The sequence below is a fragment of the Myxine glutinosa genome, chromosome 7 (genome assembly GCF_964187855.1).
Source record: "Myxine glutinosa chromosome 7, kmMyxGlut1.1, whole genome shotgun sequence".
NCBI classification, from domain to species: Eukaryota; Metazoa; Chordata; class Myxini; order Myxiniformes; family Myxinidae; genus Myxine; species Myxine glutinosa.
This window is the reverse complement of record NC_136267.1, coordinates 187493571-187517013: the sequence shown is the minus strand read 5'-3', so window position 1 is coordinate 187517013 and position 23443 is coordinate 187493571. Positions and strand designations below refer to the sequence as shown.

The window sequence follows — 23443 nt, the reverse complement described above, 5'->3', positions numbered from 1 at the left end:
GATTGCTCCCAAAATCTAATCAAATGTGTCCCGTATAATAACCAATCATCCCACCAAATTTCATGCAATTCGGTTGAATACTTTTTGAGTTATGCGAATAACATACACACACACACACAGACATACAAATAAATACACAGCGATCAAAACATAACCTTCCGCTTTTGCGAAGGTAATGACATGCGACATTGGAATGAAACCTGACAGGACAAACAAACAAAATACAAACAACCAGGACACACACACAAAATGACATGCGACATTGGAATGAAACCTGACAGGACAAACAAGCAAAATACAAACAACCAGGACAAACACAAAATGACATGCGACATTGGAATGAAACCTGACAGGACAAACAAACAAAATACAAACAACCAGGACACACACAAAATGACATGCGACATTGGAATGAAACCTGACAGGACAAACAAACAAAATACAAACAATCGGGAAATACACAAAATGACATGCGACATTGGAATGAAACCTGACAGGAGAAACAAACAAAATACAAACAACCAGGACACACACAAAATGACATGCGACATTGGAATGAAACCTGACAGGACAAACAAACAAAATACAAACAATCGGGAAACACACAAAATGACATGCGACATTGGAATGGAAAACTGACAGGACAAACAAACTAAATACAAACAATCGGGAAACACACAAAATGACATGCGACATTGGAATGGAACCTGACAGGACAAACAAACAAAATACAAACAACCAGGATACACACAAAATGACATGCGACATTGGAATGAAACCTGGCAGGACAAACAAACAAAATACAAACAACCAGGACACACACAAAATGACATGCGACATTGGAATGAAACCTGACAGGACAAACAAACAAAATACAAACAATCGGGAAACACACAAAATGACATTCGACATTGGAATGAAACCTGGCAGGACAAACAAACAAAATACAAACAATCGGGAAACACACAAAATGACATGCGACATTGGAATGAAACCTGACAGGACAAACAAACTAAATACAAACAACCAGGACACACACAAAATGACATGCGACATTGGAATGAAACCTAGCAGGACAAACAAACAAAATACAAACAATCGGGAAACACACAAAATGACATGCGACATTGGAATGAAACCTGGCAGGACAAACAAACTAAATACAAACAACCAGGACACACACAAAATGACATGCGACATTGGAATGAAACCTAGCAGGACAAACAAACAAAATACAAACAATCGGGAAACACACAAAATGACATGCGACATTGGAATGAAACCTGGCAGGACAAACAAACAAAATACAAACAACCAGGACACACACAAAATGACATGCGACATTGGAATGAAACCTGACAGGACAAACAAACAAAATACAAACAATCGGGAAACACACAAAATGACATGCTACATTGGAATGGAACCTGACAGGACAAACAAACAAAACACAAACAATCGGGAAACACACAAAATGACATGCGACATTGGAATGGAAAACTGACAGGACAAACAAACAAAATACAAACAACCAGGACACACAAAATGACATGCTACATTGGAATGGAACCTGACAGGACAAACAAACAAAACACAAACAATCGGGAAACACACAAAATGACATGCGACATTGGAATGGAAAACTGACAGGACAAACAAACTAAATACAAACAATCGGGAAACAAACAAAATGACATGCTACCTTGGAATGGAACCTGACAGGACAAACAAACAAAATACAAACAACCAGGACACACACAAAATGACATGCGACATTGGAATGAAACCTGGCAGGACAAACAAACAAAATACAAACAATCGGGAAACACACAAAATGACATGCGACATTGGAATGAAACCTGGCAGGACAAACAAACAAAATACAAACAACCAGGACACACACAAAATGACATGCGACATTGGAATGAAACCTGACAGGACAAACAAACAAAATACAAACAATCGGGAAACACACAAAATGACATGCGACATTGGAATGGAAAACTGACAGGACAAACAAACAAAATACAAACAACCAGGACACACAAAATGACATGCTACATTGGAATGGAACCTGACAGGACAAACAAACAAAACACAAACAATCGGGATACAAACAAAATGACATGCTACCTTGGAATGGAAAACTGACAGGACAAACAAACAAAATACAAACAACCTGGACACACACAAAATGACATGTGACATTGGAATGGAAAACTGACAGGACAAACAAACAAAATACAAACAACCAGGATACACACAAAATGACATGCGACATTGGAATGAAAATCTGACAAACAAAGAAAATACAAACAACCTGGATACACACAAAATGACATGTGACATTGGAATGGAAAACTGACAGGACAAACAAACAAAATACAAACAACCAGGATACACACAAAATGACATGTGACATTGGAATGGAAAACTGACAGGACAAACAAACAAAATACAAACAACCTGGATACACACAAAATGACATGTGACATTGGAATGGAAAACTGACAGGACAAACAAACAAAATACAAACAACCTGGACACACACAAAATGACATGTGACATTGGAATGGAAAACTGACAGGACAAACAAACAAAATACAAACAACCAGGATACACACAAAATGACATGCGACATTGGAATGAAAATCTGACAAACAAACAAAATACAAACAACCAGGATACACACAAAATGACATGCGACATTGGAATGAAAATCTGACAAACAAAGAAAATACAAACAACCTGGAAAACACAAAATGACATGCGACATTGGAATGAAACCTGACAGGAAAAACAAACAAAATACAAACAATCGGGATACACACAAAATGACATGCGACATTGGAATGAAACCTGACAGGACAAACAAACAAAATACAAACAACCAGGACACACAAAAAATGACATGCGACATTGGAATGGAAACCTGACAGGACAAACAAACAAAATACAAACAACCAGGACACACAGAAAATGACATGCGACATTGGAATGGAAACCTGACAGGACAAACAAACAAAATATAAACAACCAGGACACACAGAAAATGACATGCGACATTGGAATGAAACCTGACAGGACAAACAAGCAAAATACAAACAAACAGGACAAACACAAAATGACATGCGACATTGGAATGAAACCTGACAGGACAAACAAACAAAATACAAACAACCAGGACACAAACAAAATGACATGCGACATTGGAATGGAAACCTGACAGGACAAACAAACAAAATATAAACAACCAGGACACACAGAAAATGACATGCGACATTGGAATGAAACCTGACAGGACAAACAAGCAAAATACAAACAAACAGGACAAACACAAAATGACATGCGACATTGGAATGAAACCTGACAGGACAAACAAGCAAAATACAAACAAACAGGACAAACACAAAATGACATGCGACATTGGAATGAAACCTGACAGGACAAACAAGCAAAATACAAACAAACAGGACAAACACAAAATGACATGCGACATTGGAATGAAACCTGACAGGACAAACAAACAAAATAAAAACAATCGGGAAACACGCAAAATGACATGCTACCTTGGAATGGAAAAAATGACAGGACAAACAAACAAAATACAAACAATCGGGAAACACACAAAATGACATGCGACATTGGAATGGAAAAAATGACAGGACAAACAAACAAAATACAAACAACCAGGACACACAAAATGACATGCGACATTGGAATGAAACCTGACAGGACAAACAAACAAAATACAAACAATCGGGATACACACAAAATGACATGCTTCCTTGGAATGGAAAACTGACAGGACAAACAAACAAAATACAAACAACCAGGATACACACAAAATGACATGCTACCTTGGAATGGAACCTGACAGGACAAACAAACAAAATACAAACAATCGGGACACACACAAAATGACATGCTACATTGGAATGGAAAACTGACAGGACAAACAAACAAAATACAAACAATCGGGACACACACAAAATGCCATGCTACCTTGGAATGGAACCTGACAGGACAAACAAACAAAATACAAACAATCGGGACACACACAAAATGACATGCTACATTGGAATGGAACCTGACAGGACAAACAAACAAAATACAAACAACCAGGATACACACAAAATGACATGCTACCTTGGAATGGAACCTGACAGGACAAACAAACAAAATACAAACAACCAGGATACACACAAAATGACATGCGACATTGGAATGGAAAACTGACAGGACAACAACAACAACAACAGGCATTTTAAGGCCATTTTCCCTGCGAGAGCGGGGGTTAGCCTTGCGGTCCCCATGACAATCGTCTCCATTTGGCCCTATTTTCTGCATCTCTCCTTGTTAACCCCCCTGCCCGCATTTCTTCTTCCACCATCTTTAGCAAAGTCTTTCTCGGTCTTCCCCATCCTCTACTTCCTTCAACAATCATTTCCATCACTCTTCTCAACCAGTCACTTTCATCCTTCCTCAACACATGACCAAACCATCTCAACCTGTTCCTCTTCACAGCATCCATCACAGGGTCTATTCCCATCATCTTTCGCAATGCATCATTTGTCTTCCTCTCTCTCAACGATACTCCGCACATCCACCGAACCATTTGCATTTCCACCCTTTCCAGCCTTCGTTGCTGCTCCACGTTCATTACCCATGTCTCGCTCCCATAAATCATAACACTTTTCACACATGCAGCATACACCTTTCCCTTCAGCTTCGACGACACTCCCCCCCCCCCCCCCCCCCCCTCGTCAGCACGCCACTCAGTTCCCGAAACTTCTTCCATGCACATCTCACTCGAGCAATCGTTGCCGAGTCTGATCCACCTTCTCCATTCAGCATGTCTCCTAGGTAACAAAATGTTTGCACACCTTCCACCTTCATGCCATCTCCAAGATCCAACTCAACATTTCCTCCATCTGCAGCTCCCTCTGTGCACACCTTACACTTGAATGTAGCTGCCACACTGGTTAATGACCCTCTCAAACCACTACATTTTTGATGAACCCACTCAGCGCACATTGTACATTGAATGGAGTTCACTCCGACACCCTTCCTGCACACAGCACACGGCCACTTCCCAGTTCTTTCCACCTCACCACATGCTTTACCACTTACCATCACCTTCGTTTTTCCGATATTCACCTTCAGACCTTTTGTCTCCATACATTCCTTCCACTTGTTCATCTTCGCCTTCAGTCCATCCATACTTTCTGCAATGAACACCAGATCATCTGCATACAACAACTCCCACGGTAAACCCTCCTTTACGTTCCGAGCCAGCACCTCCATCACAGCTACAAATAGTAGTGGACTTAGTACCGACCCATGATGCACTCCCACCTTCACCTCAAACTCACCACTGTTCCCGTCCTTCATCCTTACAGCTGTGCGCACTCTTTTGTACATTGCCATCACGACTCTGATCAACCATTCCTCCGCTCCTAACTTCCTCAATGCCCATGTCACTACTTCACGTGGAACCCTATCGAATGCTTTCTCCAGATCAACAAACCCAAGAAACAACTTCTTCCTCTTCTCTATGTACTTCTCCTGCAACTGCCTCACAATAAAGAGCGCGTCTGTCGTTCCTCTTCCTGGCATAAATCCAAACTGCATTTCGTCGATCTTCACCTTCTTCCTTATTCTCCTCTCCAACAACCTTTCCAATACCTTCATTCCATGCTCCAATAACTTTATCGCTCGGTACGAGCCACAGTCCAGAGGGTCACCTTTCCCCTTGTATAGAGGGACGAGGGTACTCAGTTCCCAATCCACTGGAATGCGGCCTTCTTTCACCACCAGATTGCAGATCTCTGTCATTCTCTTCACACCCCAACTTCCCGCTGCCCTCAACATATCTCCCACAACTCCCGTCGGCCCTCCCGCTTTTCTACTCTTCATTGCTTTTATTGCTTCCTCAACTTCCTTCTCGGTTATCTTCTCTGCCGGTCCTAAAACTGGGTTACTCTCTATGTTGCCATCCCATTCATTCTCTGCATTCAACAGTATTTCCATATATCTTTTCCATCTTCCTTTAATTCCATCTGGGTCCAAAACGATTTGTCCCACTTCATCCTTCAAGCAACTCACCCCCCATCACATCACACCTATCTTTCGCTATCTGCTTTGCAATCATGAATACCGCTCTCTGGCCCTCTTCCAAATCCAAGCGTTCTCCGAACATTTTCCTCCATGCCTCCTGCGCCTTTGCTACCTCTTTCTTTGCAGCCTTCTTGGCTGCCTTATAACTTTCATGCTCTGCTGTTTCTGCTCCCATACCGTTCGCCTTCTGCCACTCCTTGAACTTCTTCCTCTTCTCGTCAATCTTCTTTCCAACTTCATCATCCCACCACCATATTTCCAAGTGCCTCGATGGTCCTTTTGTCCATCCACATACCTCACCAACGGCTCCCAACAGACTATCTTTCATTGACATCCAACCACTTTCAAGCTCAACCACATCATCCTCTACCCTACTCAGCCTCTCTTTTAATGCCTCCCTTACTGTCATCTCTTTCAACATCCACACCTTCATTCTCGGTTGGTACTTCACCCGCCGAGCTCTCTTCGCACCTTTCACCCTTATGTCGCAGACAACCAAGTGGTGCTGTGAAACAGCCTCCTCCCCCGGGATCACCTTTGTGTCTCCGAGGTGCCCCCTATCTCGCCTACGCACCAGCAGGTAGTCAACGGTTGTCGTCGACCCACCTGACGTGTATGTAACAAGCTTATTATCCTCTTTCTGGAACTGAGTATTAAAAATCAACAAATCAGCTCGATCAGCAAACTCCAAAATCCTTTCACCTTCTCCATTTCTTACACCATATCCGTAACCCCCATGAACTCCCTCAAAACCGTCCATACTCCTTCCCACATGTCCATTTAGGTCTCCTCCTACCACAACAACTTCCTCATCTTTTACGTTTTCCATCAGCTTCTCTATCGCACACCATAACCTGTCCTTCTCTTCATCACTCCGACCAACCTGCGGAGCATATCCTGAGATGATGTTCACCAAGAGCTTTCCAATCATCATTTTCACCATCATCAACCTATCACTCACTCTCGTCACACTCACCACACTGTCTACAAACTCCTCAGAAAACAGGACACCAACACCATTCACGCCTTCTGGGCACCCTTGCCACACAAACTTGTATTTCTGTCCCTGCCTACCCTTCATCATTCTCACACCACTTCCCTTCCATCTCGTCTCTTGCACACAACATATGTCCACTCTTCTTCTGACCAATACTTCCACCACTTCTCCTGATCTCCCTGTCATTGTCCCTACATTCCATGTCCGAAACCTGAGAAACCGATCTCCACGTCGGGCATCAGACATTTCGTCGTCATAAATGGAGTGATTTCCACCCTTGCTTCGATCGGGTTCCCCACCTTGAGTTTTGACAAGAGGGAGTGGGGTCCCCCACGGGGTACTTCGGGCTGTACCCTGCCCATATGTAGTTGTAATTGTCATGGTTCTCTTTTTGAGGCAATGTTTTTATGGCCGGATGCCCTTCCTGACGCCAACCCTTTTAGTCGCCTCTTACGACACGCAGGGATACAGTGTACCTATTCTAAACCGGGGTACACACCGGGGGGGGGAACTGACAGGACAAACAAAATAATATGAAAAATCACTCCGAGAGCAACACTTGGTAAAATAGAACAAAGTAGAATGGCACTCAGTGGAGCATCATTTTGACCTCACAAGTAATTGGTGATTGAATTCAGTGACCTGATATGCAAATCATCTTCAAAATTTCAGTTAATCGGATGAAAATTGACAATTTTAGAAATTTGACCTTTGTTGACCTCAAATATAATTGGTGGTTGAATTCAGTTAGCTGACATGAAAATTCTATTCAAATTTCCAGTCAATCAGAGGAAAATTCAGGATTTTAGAAATTTGAAAAAGTGGTCGACCTTTGGCCTATGTTGACCTTTTGGCCTCTGCTGCTCTCAAAAATCGTTGGTGCTTGAATTCAGTTAGCTGATATATTAATCCTTTTCAAATTTCAAGTCAATCGGATGAACATTGAGGATTTTAAAAATTTAAAGAAAAGTGGTTGCTTTGCTTATGTTGCGACCTCGGATGCTACCTTGAAACAATTGCTTTGCTTGTATTGTCATTTTGACCTTTTGAACTCAAAAATATATATGATTTTGTTGGACCACAAACTCCACCGTTTGGTTAAGTTTTGTGAAGATCAGCTTAAAATTGTGTCCTGCAGGCAAGTATAAGTGAGCGGACAGACAAACACACAAACTCACAAACCGGAGCGATCAACATCCTTATCACAAAAAAAAAAATTGCCAAGTAATAAACAATCGGGATACACGCAAAATGACATGGCACCTTGGAATTGAAAACATAAGTATTGACCTGATTGACATTTCTCTCTGATGACATCACTTTCAATGCTGGCATTGCATGATAATGTCTTGCATACTATGCTCATTTGAGTTTTCTCGCCCTACATGTGAGATATGAAGAAACTCCCCCATGAGCTTGAATTCAGTGTTAACCAATTACCTTCAAGCAGCTCATCTAGATCATCCACAAAGAACTCTTTTAGAGGAGGTCTCTTGGGCCGCTTCAATGTGTTCAGCAGCTGCTGTATCTTTGAGGAGACCCGGCTGTTGATCGGCATACCTGTGGAACACCGGCGAGAGGAATTACATCACAACATAAATTTGGCTTGCACGACAGTGTAACGTGAAAAAATCGCCTACTTCACAGATTGAAAAAAAAGAACAAGAGGAACAATTGCTTTGAAATCCATGTCGCTCACCGAGTTTCAGTTCAATATGGAAAAGGGTAAGAGAGAAAAGTCTGGAAAACGGACCCGTGTATAACATGTGATATTTTCTGCGTTCAAAAAGGGCATAACTGAAAAATTAGTTAAATGCCCCAAAACTCAAACTTTTTCTGTAACTTGTCATAAAACCATGTACCAAGTTTTAGTTTAATATGTTAAAGGGTAAGGAGAAAAAAAGAGCAGAAAAACAACAGGTGGAATGGACAGATGGACTGACAGACAGACAGACAGACAGCAAACTTATAGTCCCCTCTGGGTAAGGGACCAGTAACAATTAAAAATAAGATAATACACTTGACTTATCTTGTTTTACTTGACACATCTTAAATCATAATCAATCAGCAAAGCAATTCTGTAACAACTAGAACAGCACTTAGTAGAAAGCATCCCTCCGCCAGGTACGTTTTGTATCCCACGGATAGGCTGGATCTGGATTCGGACCTGAACCAAAATCTAATCGCCTTTTTTTTCACCTAACCAACTCAGCCCCCAAATTTAGTCATAACTCGTCGATAACTTTTTAAAATATGTTATATATTGCTTTTCACCCGATCTCTCAATGGTGAAGAATCAATTAAAAATTAAATAATTCTCATATCCGAATTCATATTCAGATCTTCACCCAAATCTAACCGATTTGTCTTTGTCACACACACAACCTCTCCACCAAGTTTTGTCCAAATCCGTCCATAACTTTTAGAGATAACCTGCTATATGTCAGTTTTAGCCCGATCTCCTCATGGTGAAACATAGGGGCAATACCTCTGGCGCTCGCCTGGTGGAATAAACAGTATACACTGACTAAAGGTATTTTAAACCAATTTCAATGCCTTCTAGAAGACAGGGCAGCATGTAGATCAAACAACAACAACAGGCATTTTAAGGCCATTTTCCCTACTAGAGCGGGGGTTAGCCTTGCGGTCCCCATGACAATGTTCTCCATTTTGCCCTATTTTCTGCATTCATGTAGATCATACTAACATAATCATAATACTTTAAATAAACAAAGAAAAAAATACTTATTTTGGGGGGCAACCTCTACCTCTCCCTCTCCCCCCCCCCCCCCCCCCCCGACTACCACCTCACACCTCAGTACCTCCGCAAACCCAAATTTTTCTAATGCCTTGAACAAACATTGGTACATCATAGGTGATGAAGGTTGCGGTCAAGTTTCATCAGAATTGCAGATGTAGTTTCTGAGAAGAAAGCAAATACCTGTTTTGGGGGGCAACACCTCCCCCTCTCGCCCCCGCCATAGATCCCCGAAGGGGAAGATTTTTTAAAATGCTGTGAACAAACTTTGATACAGCACGAGTGGTGAAGGTTGTGGTCAAGTTTCATCAAAATAGTGCGTGTTACTTCAGAGGAAAAAGGAAATTCCTATTTTGGGGGGTCAAACCTGGATCCACTTTGACCCCCGGTAGACCCCTTAGACCTCGATTTTTTTAATGTCGTGAACAAACTTTAGTCACAACATAACAAATATAATTTGTGCCAAATTTGGTCACAATCCCATCAGCGCTTTTGGAGAAGAAGTTTCAAGTATTTACAGACGGACTGACGGACGGACGATGTGCCATCGCATTAGCTCCCCTGAACTTCGTTCCAGGTGAGTTTAAAATCACTTAAAAAATGATATGATCTAAAACCGGATTCGAATCTTCACCAAAATTGAATCAATTCTTCCTTGTCACACATCCAACCTGTCCACCAAGTTTCGCCCCAAATCCGTCCATAACTGTGAGATATCATGCCTTGTATCGTTTTTGGCCCGATCTCCCAATGGTGAATAATCTCTTAAAAATTTATAGTAGCCGGATCCGAATCCGGAGCTTCACCAAAATGTAATCATTTCGCCCTTGTCACATAAGCTACCTCTCTGCCAAATTTTGTGCAAATCCATCCACAACCTTTTGATATATCTTGTTCAAAAACGGACAGACAGACAAACAGAGAGGGGCGAAAACAATCTCCATCCACCTTTGGTGGCGCAGGTAAATGTGGCAAACTAAACTTTCACAAGACGTTGTAATGAAATTATGAGTGTGCGCCTCAATATGGCACAGTTTTGAAAGCATGAATGAATGGCAAACACTCAAAATGTCAGCAGCACCTCATTTCCTATGGCAGTAAAGATATTCTTTTGAACATTTAATTCACAAAATCAACGGAGGTTCAAAGCACCCCCCCCCCCCCCTCCCCTCTTTGTATAAGGGATCGTTTCACTGTATGCAGCTTTTACATGGGGCCTTAAAATGCGTTTCTCAGCTTCTACTGAACTAAATCGGCTGCAAAGTTCAGAAGTAAAGGATTAGTCCATCAAGGTAATATGTTCCAAATTTCAGAAGTAAATGCTTCGTACATCAAGGTAATATGTTCCAAATTTCAGAAGTAAATGCTTAGTACATCAAGGTAATATGTTCGAAATTTCAGAAGTAAATGTAGTCCATCAAGGTAATATGATCCAAATTTCAGAAGTAAAGGATTAGTCCATCAAGGTAATATGTTCCAAATTTCAGAAGTAAATGCTTAGAACATCAAGGTAATATGTTCCAAATTTCAGAAGTAAAGGATTAGTCCATCAAGGTAATATGTTCCAAATTTCAGAAGTAAATGCTTCGTACATCAAGGTAATATGTTCCAAATTTCAGAAGTAAATGTAGTACATCAAGGTAATATGTTCCAAATTTCAGAAGTAAATGTAGTACATCAAGGTAATATGATCCAAATTTCAGAAGTAAAGGATTAGTCCATCAAGGTAATATGTTCCAAATTTCAGAAGTAAATGTAGTACATCAAGGTAATATGTTCCAAATTTCAGAAGTAAATGTAGTACATCAAGGTAATATGTTCCAAATTTCAGAAGTAAATGCTTAGTACATCAAGGTAATATGTTCGAAATTTCAGAAGTAAATGTAGTACATCAAGGTAATATGATCCAAATTTCAGAAGTAAAGGATTAGTCCATCAAGGTAATATGTTCCAAATTTCAGAAGTAAATGCTTAGAACATCAAGGTAATATGTTCCAAATTTCAGAAGTAAATGCTTAGTACATCAAGGTAATATGATCCAAATTTCAGAAGTAAAGGATTAGTCCATCAAGGTAATATGTTCCAAATTTCAGAAGTAAATGCTTCGTACATCAAGGTAATATGTTCCAAATTTCAGAAGTAAATGCTTAGTACATCAAGGTAATATGATCCAAATTTCAGAAGTAAAGGATTAGTCCATCAAGGTAATATGTTCCAAATTTCAGAAGTAAATGCTTAGAACATCAAGGTAATATGTTCCAAATTTCAGAAGTAAATGCTTAGTACATCAAGGTAATATGTTCCAAATTTCAGAAGTAAATGCTTCGTACATCAAGGTAATATGTTCCAAATTTCAGAAGTAAATGCTTAGTACATCAAGGTAATATGTTCCAAATTTCAGAAGTAAATGCTTAGTACATCAAGGTAATATGTTCCAAATTTCAGAAGTAAATGCTTAGTACATCAAGGTAATATGTTCCAAATTTCAGAAGTAAATGCTTCGTACATCAAGGTAATATGTTCCAAATTTCAGAAGTAAATGCTTAGTACATCAAGGTAATATGTTCCAAATTTCAGAAGTAAATGCTTAGTACATCAAGGTAATATGTTCCAAATTTCAGAAGTAAATGCTTAGTACATCAAGGTAATATGTTCCAAATTTCAGTAACGTCTGTTTCCGCATTCTTGAGTTTTATTCAGAAAAACCCTCGAAATCACGTTGGTGTCCGTCCGTCCGTCCGCCCGCCCAAAATGTGTTGGCGCTCATCTCAAGGATATGAGTGAAACTTGGAATATACATCGGCCAATAGGTCTACTTAATGGCTTTCTAAACAAATTCCACAAACAGTCGTGGCCAAAAATATTGGCATCCATGCACTTTTTATGCCTCCGCCGACAAAGTCGCCAGAGGCACTATGTTTTTGGGGTTGTCCATCCTTCCGTCCATACGGGCTAATCCTCGTTTTTCTCAGCAACCATATGTCTGATTGAGATTAAACTTGCAGGGTAGGAGTGACACCCATGCACAATGTTTTTCTGATAATTGTGACGTCATATGTCACGTGGTATGGCAGCCATGTTGGATTAAAAGCAAATTTTAAAAAAAGATTCTCGGAAAACCACAATGGAAAAATTTGAAACTTGTCACATTGTCAAGTACTCCCAATGGGGAACAAAAGCAGGATGATGACATCAGAGGTCATGTGCTTTGGCAGCCATCTTGAATAGAAAAACGAACCATATCGGATAAACACGAAACTTCACAAACGTGATCCCCTACCCATACATATGCAGAGTGATGGCATCTACCCTTTGTGGGACGATGAAGAGGCATATTGGCGACACAGTCGTAATTGTTCTCGTTTCAAATAACTCACAATTTTCTCTGAAAAAAAGTTGAAATTGACAAAAGTATTTGGTCTCCACAATTCTATATTTCACTGTTAGTATTACAGAACCTTTGTTTTTGATTAAGAACATAACATATCCTTTTAAATCAGAAAATAAAAAGAAATGGCACTGACAAAATTATTGACACCCCAGACTTAATATTTGGTAGCACAGACTTCGGACAAAATAATTATAGTCAAGCGCTTCCTAAAGCCATTAATGAGCTTCCTACACCTCTCTACCGGCAGTTTGGCCCACTCTTCTTGTGCAAACTGCTCCAGTTCTCCCAGATTTGACGGGTGCCTTCTCCCAACTGCTGTTTTCAGATCTCCCCACAGGTGTTCAATGGGATTTAGATCTGAACTCATTGCTGGCCACTTCAGAACAGTCCAGCGTTTTGTCTTGAACCATTCCTGGGTGCTTTTTGAAGTGTGTTTGGGGTCATTGTCCTGCTGCAAGACCCATGGCCTTCGACGGAGACCCAGATTTATGACAATAGGTTGAACATTGCACTCCAAAATGCCTTGGTAATCTCCTGATTTCATGATGCCATGCACACATGCATGGCACCCAGTGCCAGAGGCAGCACAGTAACCCCCAAAACATCACTGAACCTCCTCCATGCTCGACTGTGGGGAAGGTGTTCTTTTCTTTGAAGCCTTCATTTTATTTTCTGTAAACATAGAGATGATGTGCTTTCTAAAAAAAAGCTCTAATTTAGTCTCATCTGTCCACCGGACATTCTCAGAGAAGGATTTTGGCTTGTTCAGGTGTGTTTTGGCAAACTCCAGTCAGGCTCTCTCATGTCTGTCTGTCTCTGTCTCTGTCTCTGTCTCTCTCAGCAGTGGGGTCCTCCTGGGTCTCCTACCATAGAACCCCCTTTCATTGAGATGGCGACGGATGGTGCAAGTTGAAACTGTCGTACCTTGTGTCTGAAGGTCAGCTTGAATCTGTTTGGCAGTTGATAAAGGTGCTTTCTCCACCATTCGAACAATCCTTCTCTGCAATCATCGATCAAGTTTTCTCTTGCGGCCACGCCCATGGAGGTTGGCTGCAGTGCCATGGGCCTTTAACTTCCTGATAACATTGCATACAGTGGACGCAGGAACATCAAGGTCTCTGGAGATGGACTTGTAGCCTTGATGTTGTGCATGCTTAGCTACAATCTGTCTGGGCGAAATATATATGTATATATGCTGGGCGAACAAAGCTTGCTTGGACCCACCATTTTCGAAAAGTCAGTCAAGGGAAAAGGCTCTGAAAGAGAGAACTTCTGTTTTTGTAAACAACTGTGAAACAGCTTGTTGACCTTTTTTCAGAGCAATGAAGAAGAATGTGATCATTCTGCAAGGTTATTCCTTTCCACAAGCAAATCTTGGTTAATTTCAAACTAGAACGGCACTCTTTGACCAATATGCCTACGCTCACATTATTACATCATTATAATACATGTACCAAGTTTGATTTCAATCCCTTAGGCTGTTCTGAAGTATCACATTTTTACTTGACATGACTTCTGACCTTGGACCTTTGACGGACGCTGAAATCTAATCAGTTGATCTTTGCATCATAATCGTACTATAATTCACCAAATGTCCATCCGTCCATTTGAAGGTACCGCAAAAATGGCTCAACCGATCGCATCGATATTTTGGGTGGGTATTCCTGGGACCCCTGGTAGTAAAATAGGCTATATTGTTTTTCCAAGTTTTCCAAGTTTTCCAATTTTCCAAACACGATGGAATAATATTTACCGATATGAACAGTGATGTGGCTTTTGTTGAAATTCTACAAGTACTGTTTATTCTACGTATCAGGAGAGAGTAGATCGACTCCTGACAAACTCTTCCTATATAAACGTGCGGCTCCGAAGTAACATGGCAGCGTGTGCAAAGCGACTGACAAACAGGTGTACAGTAGCGGCCGCTTCCATGTTACAGATTTGGCGCGCACTCTTCACACATAAACGTGTGACTGAGAAAGACGTGTAGCGGCCGCTTCCGTTTTGCAGAATTCAATCTTTTTTTCAAAATGGGCACCATGTACCGTTTAGATTTTGATGATTTGTGTGTGATATGATTCAACGGATGTTTATATGAATAGTAAAAAAAAAAAAAAAGCCTTCAATTTCTGATATTTTTCCTTTTCATTTGGGCCTCCCAATTGAAGCCCCACCCATAGTGTAAATTTATCTATGAATCAAGTGATTTATATGAGCCACAACCTGTCAAAATCGTGTGTTTATAACCTGCTTACCTCGTGTGCCAGTTTTTTTGTGACTTCCATACAGAAGTTGAGATTTTCTCAAGTAGGTGAATTATCTCTGGCACCCTGACCATATTTGTTTGCTCGAGAAAGTAAATTCTTAACAGAGGCAACGGTGGACCACCTCGTCATAATTATGTAGAGAACCACAGAATGGTAAAATCATTTTGTGTATATAATATTTCTTTATGACAGGGTAATATAGTTAAAGATATGGTGTTTTGAAAATAGTGTTAATGTTGGATTGGGTCTTCCCAAATAACTATAAATGATTCTGTACAATATCGAATAATGATTCAGAAAAATCTCTTTGCGTTATGTTTTAATACACTCAAATATAGCTATAAAATGTTTTATACTAAGTTCTATAAACAAATTGTAGAGAAAATGAGGTTTTCTTGGTAAATAATACGGCTAACAGATGGCGCCACGACGTCTGATTCAGAGAAAGTTGTTGACCATTTTCCATTGTGTTTGGTAAAAGCTAATTTCCAGAGACAATGTCCTTCATCTGCATTTATTGTTTGCTTTGGCTAAATAAACTTGGTGAGCTGTCCTCCAGGTCAAATTAACTCAGTATGGGACCTACACAGGGTCGGCGTCATGGGTGGGCATTGGCGGGCCATGCCCCCCCAAATGAGTTATTGTGCCCCGACCCCCAAACACCCGCAGGCCAAGGCTTTGGCACCAAACTTTGCGTTTTATGAATTAATTTATATTTATCATATTCAAAGTGAAAACGTTTTCGCTAAATGAAATTAAATAAAAACAAAAATAAGAAAAGGAAAAAAACACCCTGTTGGTCATATTTGCATAAGGCCACATTTGGGGAAATGGTATGCTCATTGGTCTGGTGCTTGACCTATGACCTACTCGTTTGATTTGTGGTCATTACGTCAACATAAGCGCGCACATAACGTACAGTTAGCATTAGCAAGTTAGACGGCGCTTGGCGCCAATATGTTTCAGTGAGAGAACGCAACTATCAGACTGCACTTCGAACAGAAATGGATATAAGAAAATGGCTACACGGTGCTGCTTCTTCAAGGCCTCCTCCAGCTTCACCAACGGAAGAGGGAGCAAATGCGCCCAGCACGGCGCCCAATGCGCCACCTCTGAAGAGGAAGAGCCTCCTTCTGCGAGCAGCCATGATGCACCTGCTAGCTTTAGGCGTAAGGGTTAAACTTTAGCGTAAGGGTTAAACAACTGTGGAAGACAACTGTGTGTGTGTGTGTGTGTGTGTGTGTGTGTGTGTGTGTGTGTGTGTGTGTGTGTCTGTGTCTGTGTCTGTGTCTGTGTCTGTGTCTGTGTCTGTGTCTGTGTGTGTGTGTGTGTGTGTGTGTGTGTGTGTGTGTGTGTGTGTGTAAGAGAGAGACTTTGCAGCATGTTTTTAAATTGGAACTGGGTTGGTGTTTTGGTTGTTGACGGAAAACTCTTATTATCAACCATTGACATCATAGATCGAGTTCTCGAACGGCAGTTTGTGCCACCCCATCCCCCCCCCCCCCCCCCCCCCCCACGGTTAGCCTAATGCCTCCCGATTAGATTTGTTCTGACGCCGAGTCTGGGCCTACACCGAACGTTGTTTGATAAGTGAGATGCAAATACTTGTAAATTATTTGGGCAGGGTGGAGGGGTGTCCCCTCCCACTTTTGCCTACGTAACCTCTGGGGGATGGTAATTCACATGTACCTTTCTTTCTTCCAACTTGCGATTCATCTACAAGTTGATCTTATAACTAGGTTTTGAAAAATTCCGTATGGAACTATGAAAATTGTGTGCAGTTTTGGGTTTTACAAAAGGCAAAACTGGGCAACGGTTCGGAGATAAATACCTGTAATTCATACAGTTGCATGCAGGTTTGCTTCGGCAGGGTGGCTATCGCTGGCATTCTGAGTTAAAAAACCAAGACGTTCTCAGTAAATCTTTCCAAAAACAATATCCCAAATAACTACCACGTGCATGCAATTCCTTTTGTAACGGTATATATATATATACAAGTTTATACCTTTTCTTACACTGCACAATATATACATCGGTTTTATTCTATAATATATGTATAGATATATTCATGATAATGATCTTTTGACTTATGAGGAAAAGATGAGTTTGCAGTTGACAAAGATGAATTTGATGTGCTTGTTTCTAAGATAATATTTAAAAGTTTAATTCGTAAAATATATAAAGTTTTTTTTGTAGTTTACATTTACATAGTATAAAGTAAGTAATCTTTGTCCTTGTAGTGTCGAACATGAGTAAAAGTTATATCCACTTATTTCTTTTGAATGTTTCACATTTGTAGATAGTCAATGAATGACCTTCAAAAGTTCTTGAATTCTTCAAGAACTTTTAAAAGGATGATGGCTCCGCAAAGTCTGGCAGAAGACAATGGGAAACAGATGTGCCTCATTGAAAAGATTTGATATGCAGACCTACTCTCTAGCTTACTCGGCGGGGACTCTGCTCATCCCAGCATTCACTCGACCTATCAAATTGCATTTCCCCACTTTCTCGATCTTTGCTCCCTCCCACCCACATATTTCATTCGACCAATCCCCACTGCACTCATCCCTTCCACCTACACTTTGCTCAACCAATCCTACTACTCTCCTCCCCTTTTTTCATGCGACCAATCCCATCTTCGCTCCTCTTTCTTCACTTGATCCTCCCAATTCCAGCCAGTATAAAGGACATGTGGACACCTTCAAATGTTAGGATTTTCACTTGGGCTGTCGATATTGTATGTTGATGTTGTACTTAGGATTGCACTTGCTTTGTAAATACAGTATGTTGATATTGTTCACTTGGTTTGTCGATACTGTATGTCGATATTGTATACTGTACCTGCTACTGTGTATTCGGTGTATTCTTACGATGTTTTCTTTGATGTACATTGTACATCTCTACTGTACCAAGGACTTAGGATTTTGTAGTGTATCTTGCAATGTGCTTTTTCGTGATTTGCAGTATGTTCTTCTTGGTTTGATAAGGGTTATTGTTTCTTGCTGTGCACTTCTTGTAAACAAAAAGTGATATCCTCCTCGGGAGTTAATATTTGTGACCGTGCTTCTGACAAAAGGTTTTGGACGTTGAATTCTTCATTCATCAATTACATACTGTCTAAAAATGCACAACAACACCAATACTAAGTTTAGTCAAAACCCCATCACTGGTTCACAAGTTAGCACAGTAACAGAAATTTTACCTGACAGGAACTCTAACTCCTGGCCTCTTGACGCAAAAATCTAATCAGTTAATCTTTACATCATTAAACATACCTGTTCCAAGTATAACGTAGACCCTTGTCAGCCATTCTTAAGTTATTTATCACGGTAAAGAAAACCTATTTCAGACTCTGACCTTTGACCTCTTGACCCCAAAATCTAATCAGTTTATCTACACATCATTATACATACCTGTACCAAGTTTGACTGAGACCCGTTCATCCGTTCTTAAGTTATAATGGTAACAAAAACCTATCGTGGATGGGCAGCCAGACGGACAACGCAAAAAACATATTGCCTCCGGTGACTTCGTCAGCGGAGGCATAAAAAGGCATTTTCTTGTGCTCAATAAAACATATTGACGCAATGCTCGAAATAAATGCAGCTGCATTACTTACTTTGTTGACTCTGCAATAAAATGGATCAAAAAGTCCTTCAGACAAAGGCTCACCCACCATTTCCAGTTTCCATAACATCAGCACGAGATAGCTTGGGATAACTGCGCATTGGAGGCAGCCTGGTGCGCTCAGTCTGGACGGCAGTGTGCGTTGTGACATCTGGTGGAGCACCAAACTGCTCTGTACAGAAATTGTGAATGACAAAAATAGTGCATGAGCTCCAAGAGCAATGCTAATACACCTCATAAACTCTCAGAAAATAGTCTCTGATGTTTAAATAAATACCTGCAGTGACCATCACCTTTGTCACACATTCAAATGTTTTGAAGTCAACCTGAAACCAATATATTTTCATCTGTAGCTTATGCACCTGCGGGTCACAATGTACAATGTATCCAAAACTGGAGGGATGCGTGTCACCCTTATTAGAGCTCAGTATAGCCTCGTGCTCAACATCCTCTGCTTGGGCTAAACAAGCATCCAGAATTTCTGAATGGTAAGACCTCTCCTCAGTGAAAGACACGTGAAAGCCCGCTTGGAGTTTACAAGAAAGCACATAAAGGACACTCAGATTGTGAGAAACAAGAATCTGTGGTCTGATGAAACCAAGATTGAACTGTTTGGCTTCCGTCTGGCCACTCTGCCATGAAGCCCAGATCGGTGGAGTGTTGCAGTGATGGTTGTCCTTCTGGAAGTTTCTCCCACCTCCACACAGGATCTCTGGAGCTCAGCCAGAGTGACGATCGGGTTCTTTGTCACCTCTCACCAAGGCCCTTCTCCCCCGATTGCTCAATTTGGCCGGGCGGCCAGCTCTAGGAAGAGTCCTGGTTGTTCCAAACTTCTTCCATTTAAGAATTATGGAGGCCACTGTGCTCTTGGGAACCTTCAATACAGCAGAGATATTTTTTTGTAGGCTTCCCCAGATCTGTGCCTCGACACAATCATGTCTCTGAGCTCTGCAGGCAGTTCCTTCGACCTCATGGCTTGGTTTTTGCTCTGATATGCATTGTCAGCTGTGAGACCTTATATAGACAGGTGTGTGCCTTTCCAAATCATGTCCAGTCAATTGAATTTACCTCAGGTGGAGTCCAATCAAGGTGTAGAAACATCTCAAAGATGATCAAGAGACATGGGAGGCACCTGAGCTAAATTTCAAGTGTTATAGCAAAGGGTCTGAATACTTATGTCAATGTGATATTTCAGTTTTTTCTTTTTAATAAATTTGCAAAACTTTCTAAAATCCTGTTTTCTCTTTGTCATTATGGGGTATTGAGTGCAGATTGATGAGGGGAAAAATGAATTTAAACGATTTCAGCATGAGGCTGCAACATAACAAAATGTGAAAAGTGAAGGGGTCTGAATACTTTCTGAATGCACTGTATATACTGTCCTGTGGATAGCTCTATTAAGACGGAAAACCCACGGATAACCAATTGAACTTACTTTGAGGCGTTATTCAATGGCGAATTTCACTATGCAAGCGTGGGGGGTGGGGGGAGGGGGGGAGAGAGGAAGAAGAAGCAGGAGCTTTTACCTGGCGCGATCCGAGCAGTCTTCAAACCTGCAGGAAATAAATCAAACGAAGACGGTATTTATGTACAAAAATAAACACGGCTTTATTGCCGGACCCTGATAACATGAACGCGCCGGTAAATACTACAACCCCCTAATGAGCGCTCCTACACACAGACTTAGAACACGGACAAATGGAGATGTAATAAAAGAACCGCGTCGTGTCGGAGTGTGCTGTGGCTTATCTCTGTCTGCAGTGTGCCAGGGATCATCAGGCTCCAAGTGCAGTCGTCCGACGCGGCTCCAGTTAGCGGGAACAAGGCCCCAATGCGCCCCCATTCACTAGGCCTCGATAAGGCCTCTCGCGCCAAGCGAGCGAGCGGGCGTACAACCCACCTCCTCAGCCGTGCAATGTCCTACCCGGATTCGGCACGGAACTGCAATGCACCCAATGTTCGGATCAGAAAGGAGAGAGGGTCGAGGGTGAACGAAGGCGTGAGGGCAAGAGGTCGGAGCAGAGGAATTGTGAGGGCAAGAGCGAATGAGGTCCAGGCACCAATGTCTATTACTCTATTGCAACGAGAGAGAGACAAAATGTCGGTCTCTCCTCACTTTTTATCAACCCCTGTTGATGTCATCTATCTCTCTATCTATCTCTCCTCTATCTATCTATCTATCTCCTCTCCTCTCCTCTCCTCTCCTCTCCTCTCCTCTCTCTCTCTCTCTCTACCTATCGGCTGTCGGTGCGTTGGGTGTAGCGTCATGGCGGCTGTGAGCAACTGCTCGGTGTTTTGGTGAGTCCGTTGTGAGTTTTCCCCCCTCTCCTGCCCTCCCCTGCCCCCCCTCCCTCTCCTTTTCCATCCTGTGTGCTTCGGCATTGTGTTTTCATCCGTTCTGCACCCTTGTCTTCGAGAGAGAGAGGATTGAGAGCGAGCCCATTTTGGGTGCGGCCTACTGGCTTTGACGACGCTTTGTAAGCCATTTTTGTGCTTATAATGCACGTTTATTATTTACTTTAGTTCGGTTATTTAGGTTTGATACCTTCTTGTCCGGTTCGGACAAGGGGGGGGGGGGGGGGGATTTCGCTGGTATGGCGAATACACGCTCTCGTTACGAGGCGTTCGAAAATTTAACGCGTAAGCATGCATTCGCATGTGTTCCGCCTGAAGGAGCTCCGGCTGAGGACATCATCCTTGCCGTGGGATCCATCATAGGAGACGGTAATGTTCGTGCGGCATCACGAATGAACCAGAAATTTGTTGTCTTCGTGTCAGAAGAAAAACTCGTTCATGACGTCGTTAGTACCGGTCTAACCATAAAAGGGGGTCATTATATTACGGTATCCCCTATGGATACGCCAGCTACCAAGATAACAATATCCAACGTTCCACCGTTTATGCCAGGCGAGAAACTCCTATCCGTTCTGTCTCGTTATGATAAAATTGTTTCCCGAATCTCAATGATTCCGCTCGGGTGTCGCAGCGATCGTGTTAAACACGTAATGAGCTTTAGGAGGCAGGTGTACATGATTCTCCCGGATCGCGGAGCCGATACAGGTTTAAATATATCCTTTAAAGTATCGTTGGATGATCGGGAATACCACATGTATGCTTCCTCAGCCTCCTTAACTTGCTTTAATTGTGGAGAATTCGGACACGTTAAAAGATTCTGTCCTAGGTCCTAGGGCCTCTTATCCGAAGTGTGGTGAACCGGGACATAACGAAAGGGTTTGTAAAAAGGCCAATCCCTCCACCGCGCCTTGTGACACCCCGACCATGCTCGCTGACACCCGGACCGTATCTCCTGTTACCCCTACCGTACCTTCCGTCACCCGGACCGCACCCTCTGACACCCCGACCGCACCTTCGGACGCCCCGACCGCACCTTCGGACGCCCCGACCGTACCTTCTGACACCCCGACCGTACCTTCTGACACCCCGACCGTACCTTCTGACACCCCGACCGTACCTTCTGACACCCCGACCGTACTTTCTGACACCCCAACCGTACCCTTTGACCCCCCGACCGCACCCTCTGACACCCAGACCGTACCTTCTGACACCCCGACCGTACCTTCTGACACCCCGACCGTACCTTCTGACACCCCGACCGTACCTTCTGACACCCCGACAGTACCTTCTGACACCCCGACAGTACCTTCTGACACCCCGACCGCACCTTCTGACACCCCGACCGTACCTTCTGACACCCCGACTGAGTCGTCTGTCACACCGGTGCTTTTCGATTCCAATGTGATGACACCCACCGATGTGACTGACACAACTAGCATTGCCCCCTTTCCCGAACCCATGAACGAAGAATCCATAGTGTATGCTAAAAAGCGAAGAGCACCAGCGCCAAGCAGTTTCGCTGGTGCTGCAAAGAAGGCGGTCATGGGCGGCACCATTTCCGGTGCACATGTGTCCGAGTGTCCCTCTGACATTCCCTCACTAACTGAGTACATGAATACCGTTGTCAATGACACCAGTGAGTCTCATTATGTAAATGAGCCGAAAAATAAAATTTGTACCTCTTACCTGGAAGTTTCCGAGTGCGAAACCTCCAGTGAAAGTATTACCTTTTCCGAGCTGGGAAATGTTTTTCCGCTTGTCCCCCCTTTAAATACCGAGCAGACTAAGGATTCAATAAACGTTCCCACTGTACAAACGGGGCCGGCAAATCTGAGTTTGCTGGGATCTCAAACCCAAGCTCCGACCCCAGATACAAATATCCACCAAAGTGTTAACGAGTGCTCTCGGGAACACCTTGGGAAACTTGT

General features: G+C 42.2%; 1 protein-coding gene across 1 annotated transcript in view; it reads right to left on the bottom strand.

The window, feature by feature from the left end:
• The window catches only part of LOC137430925 (disco-interacting protein 2 homolog C), a gene marked incomplete in the record, with an annotated part of 587612 nt that overhangs the window by 392676 nt on the left and 171493 nt on the right, over positions 1 to 23443 (bottom strand). Inside the window, 2 exon segments of the mRNA XM_078782629.1 lie at positions 8558 to 8677; positions 19210 to 19332. Coding sequence (XP_078638755.1) covers positions 8558 to 8677; positions 19210 to 19332 — 243 coding nt within the window.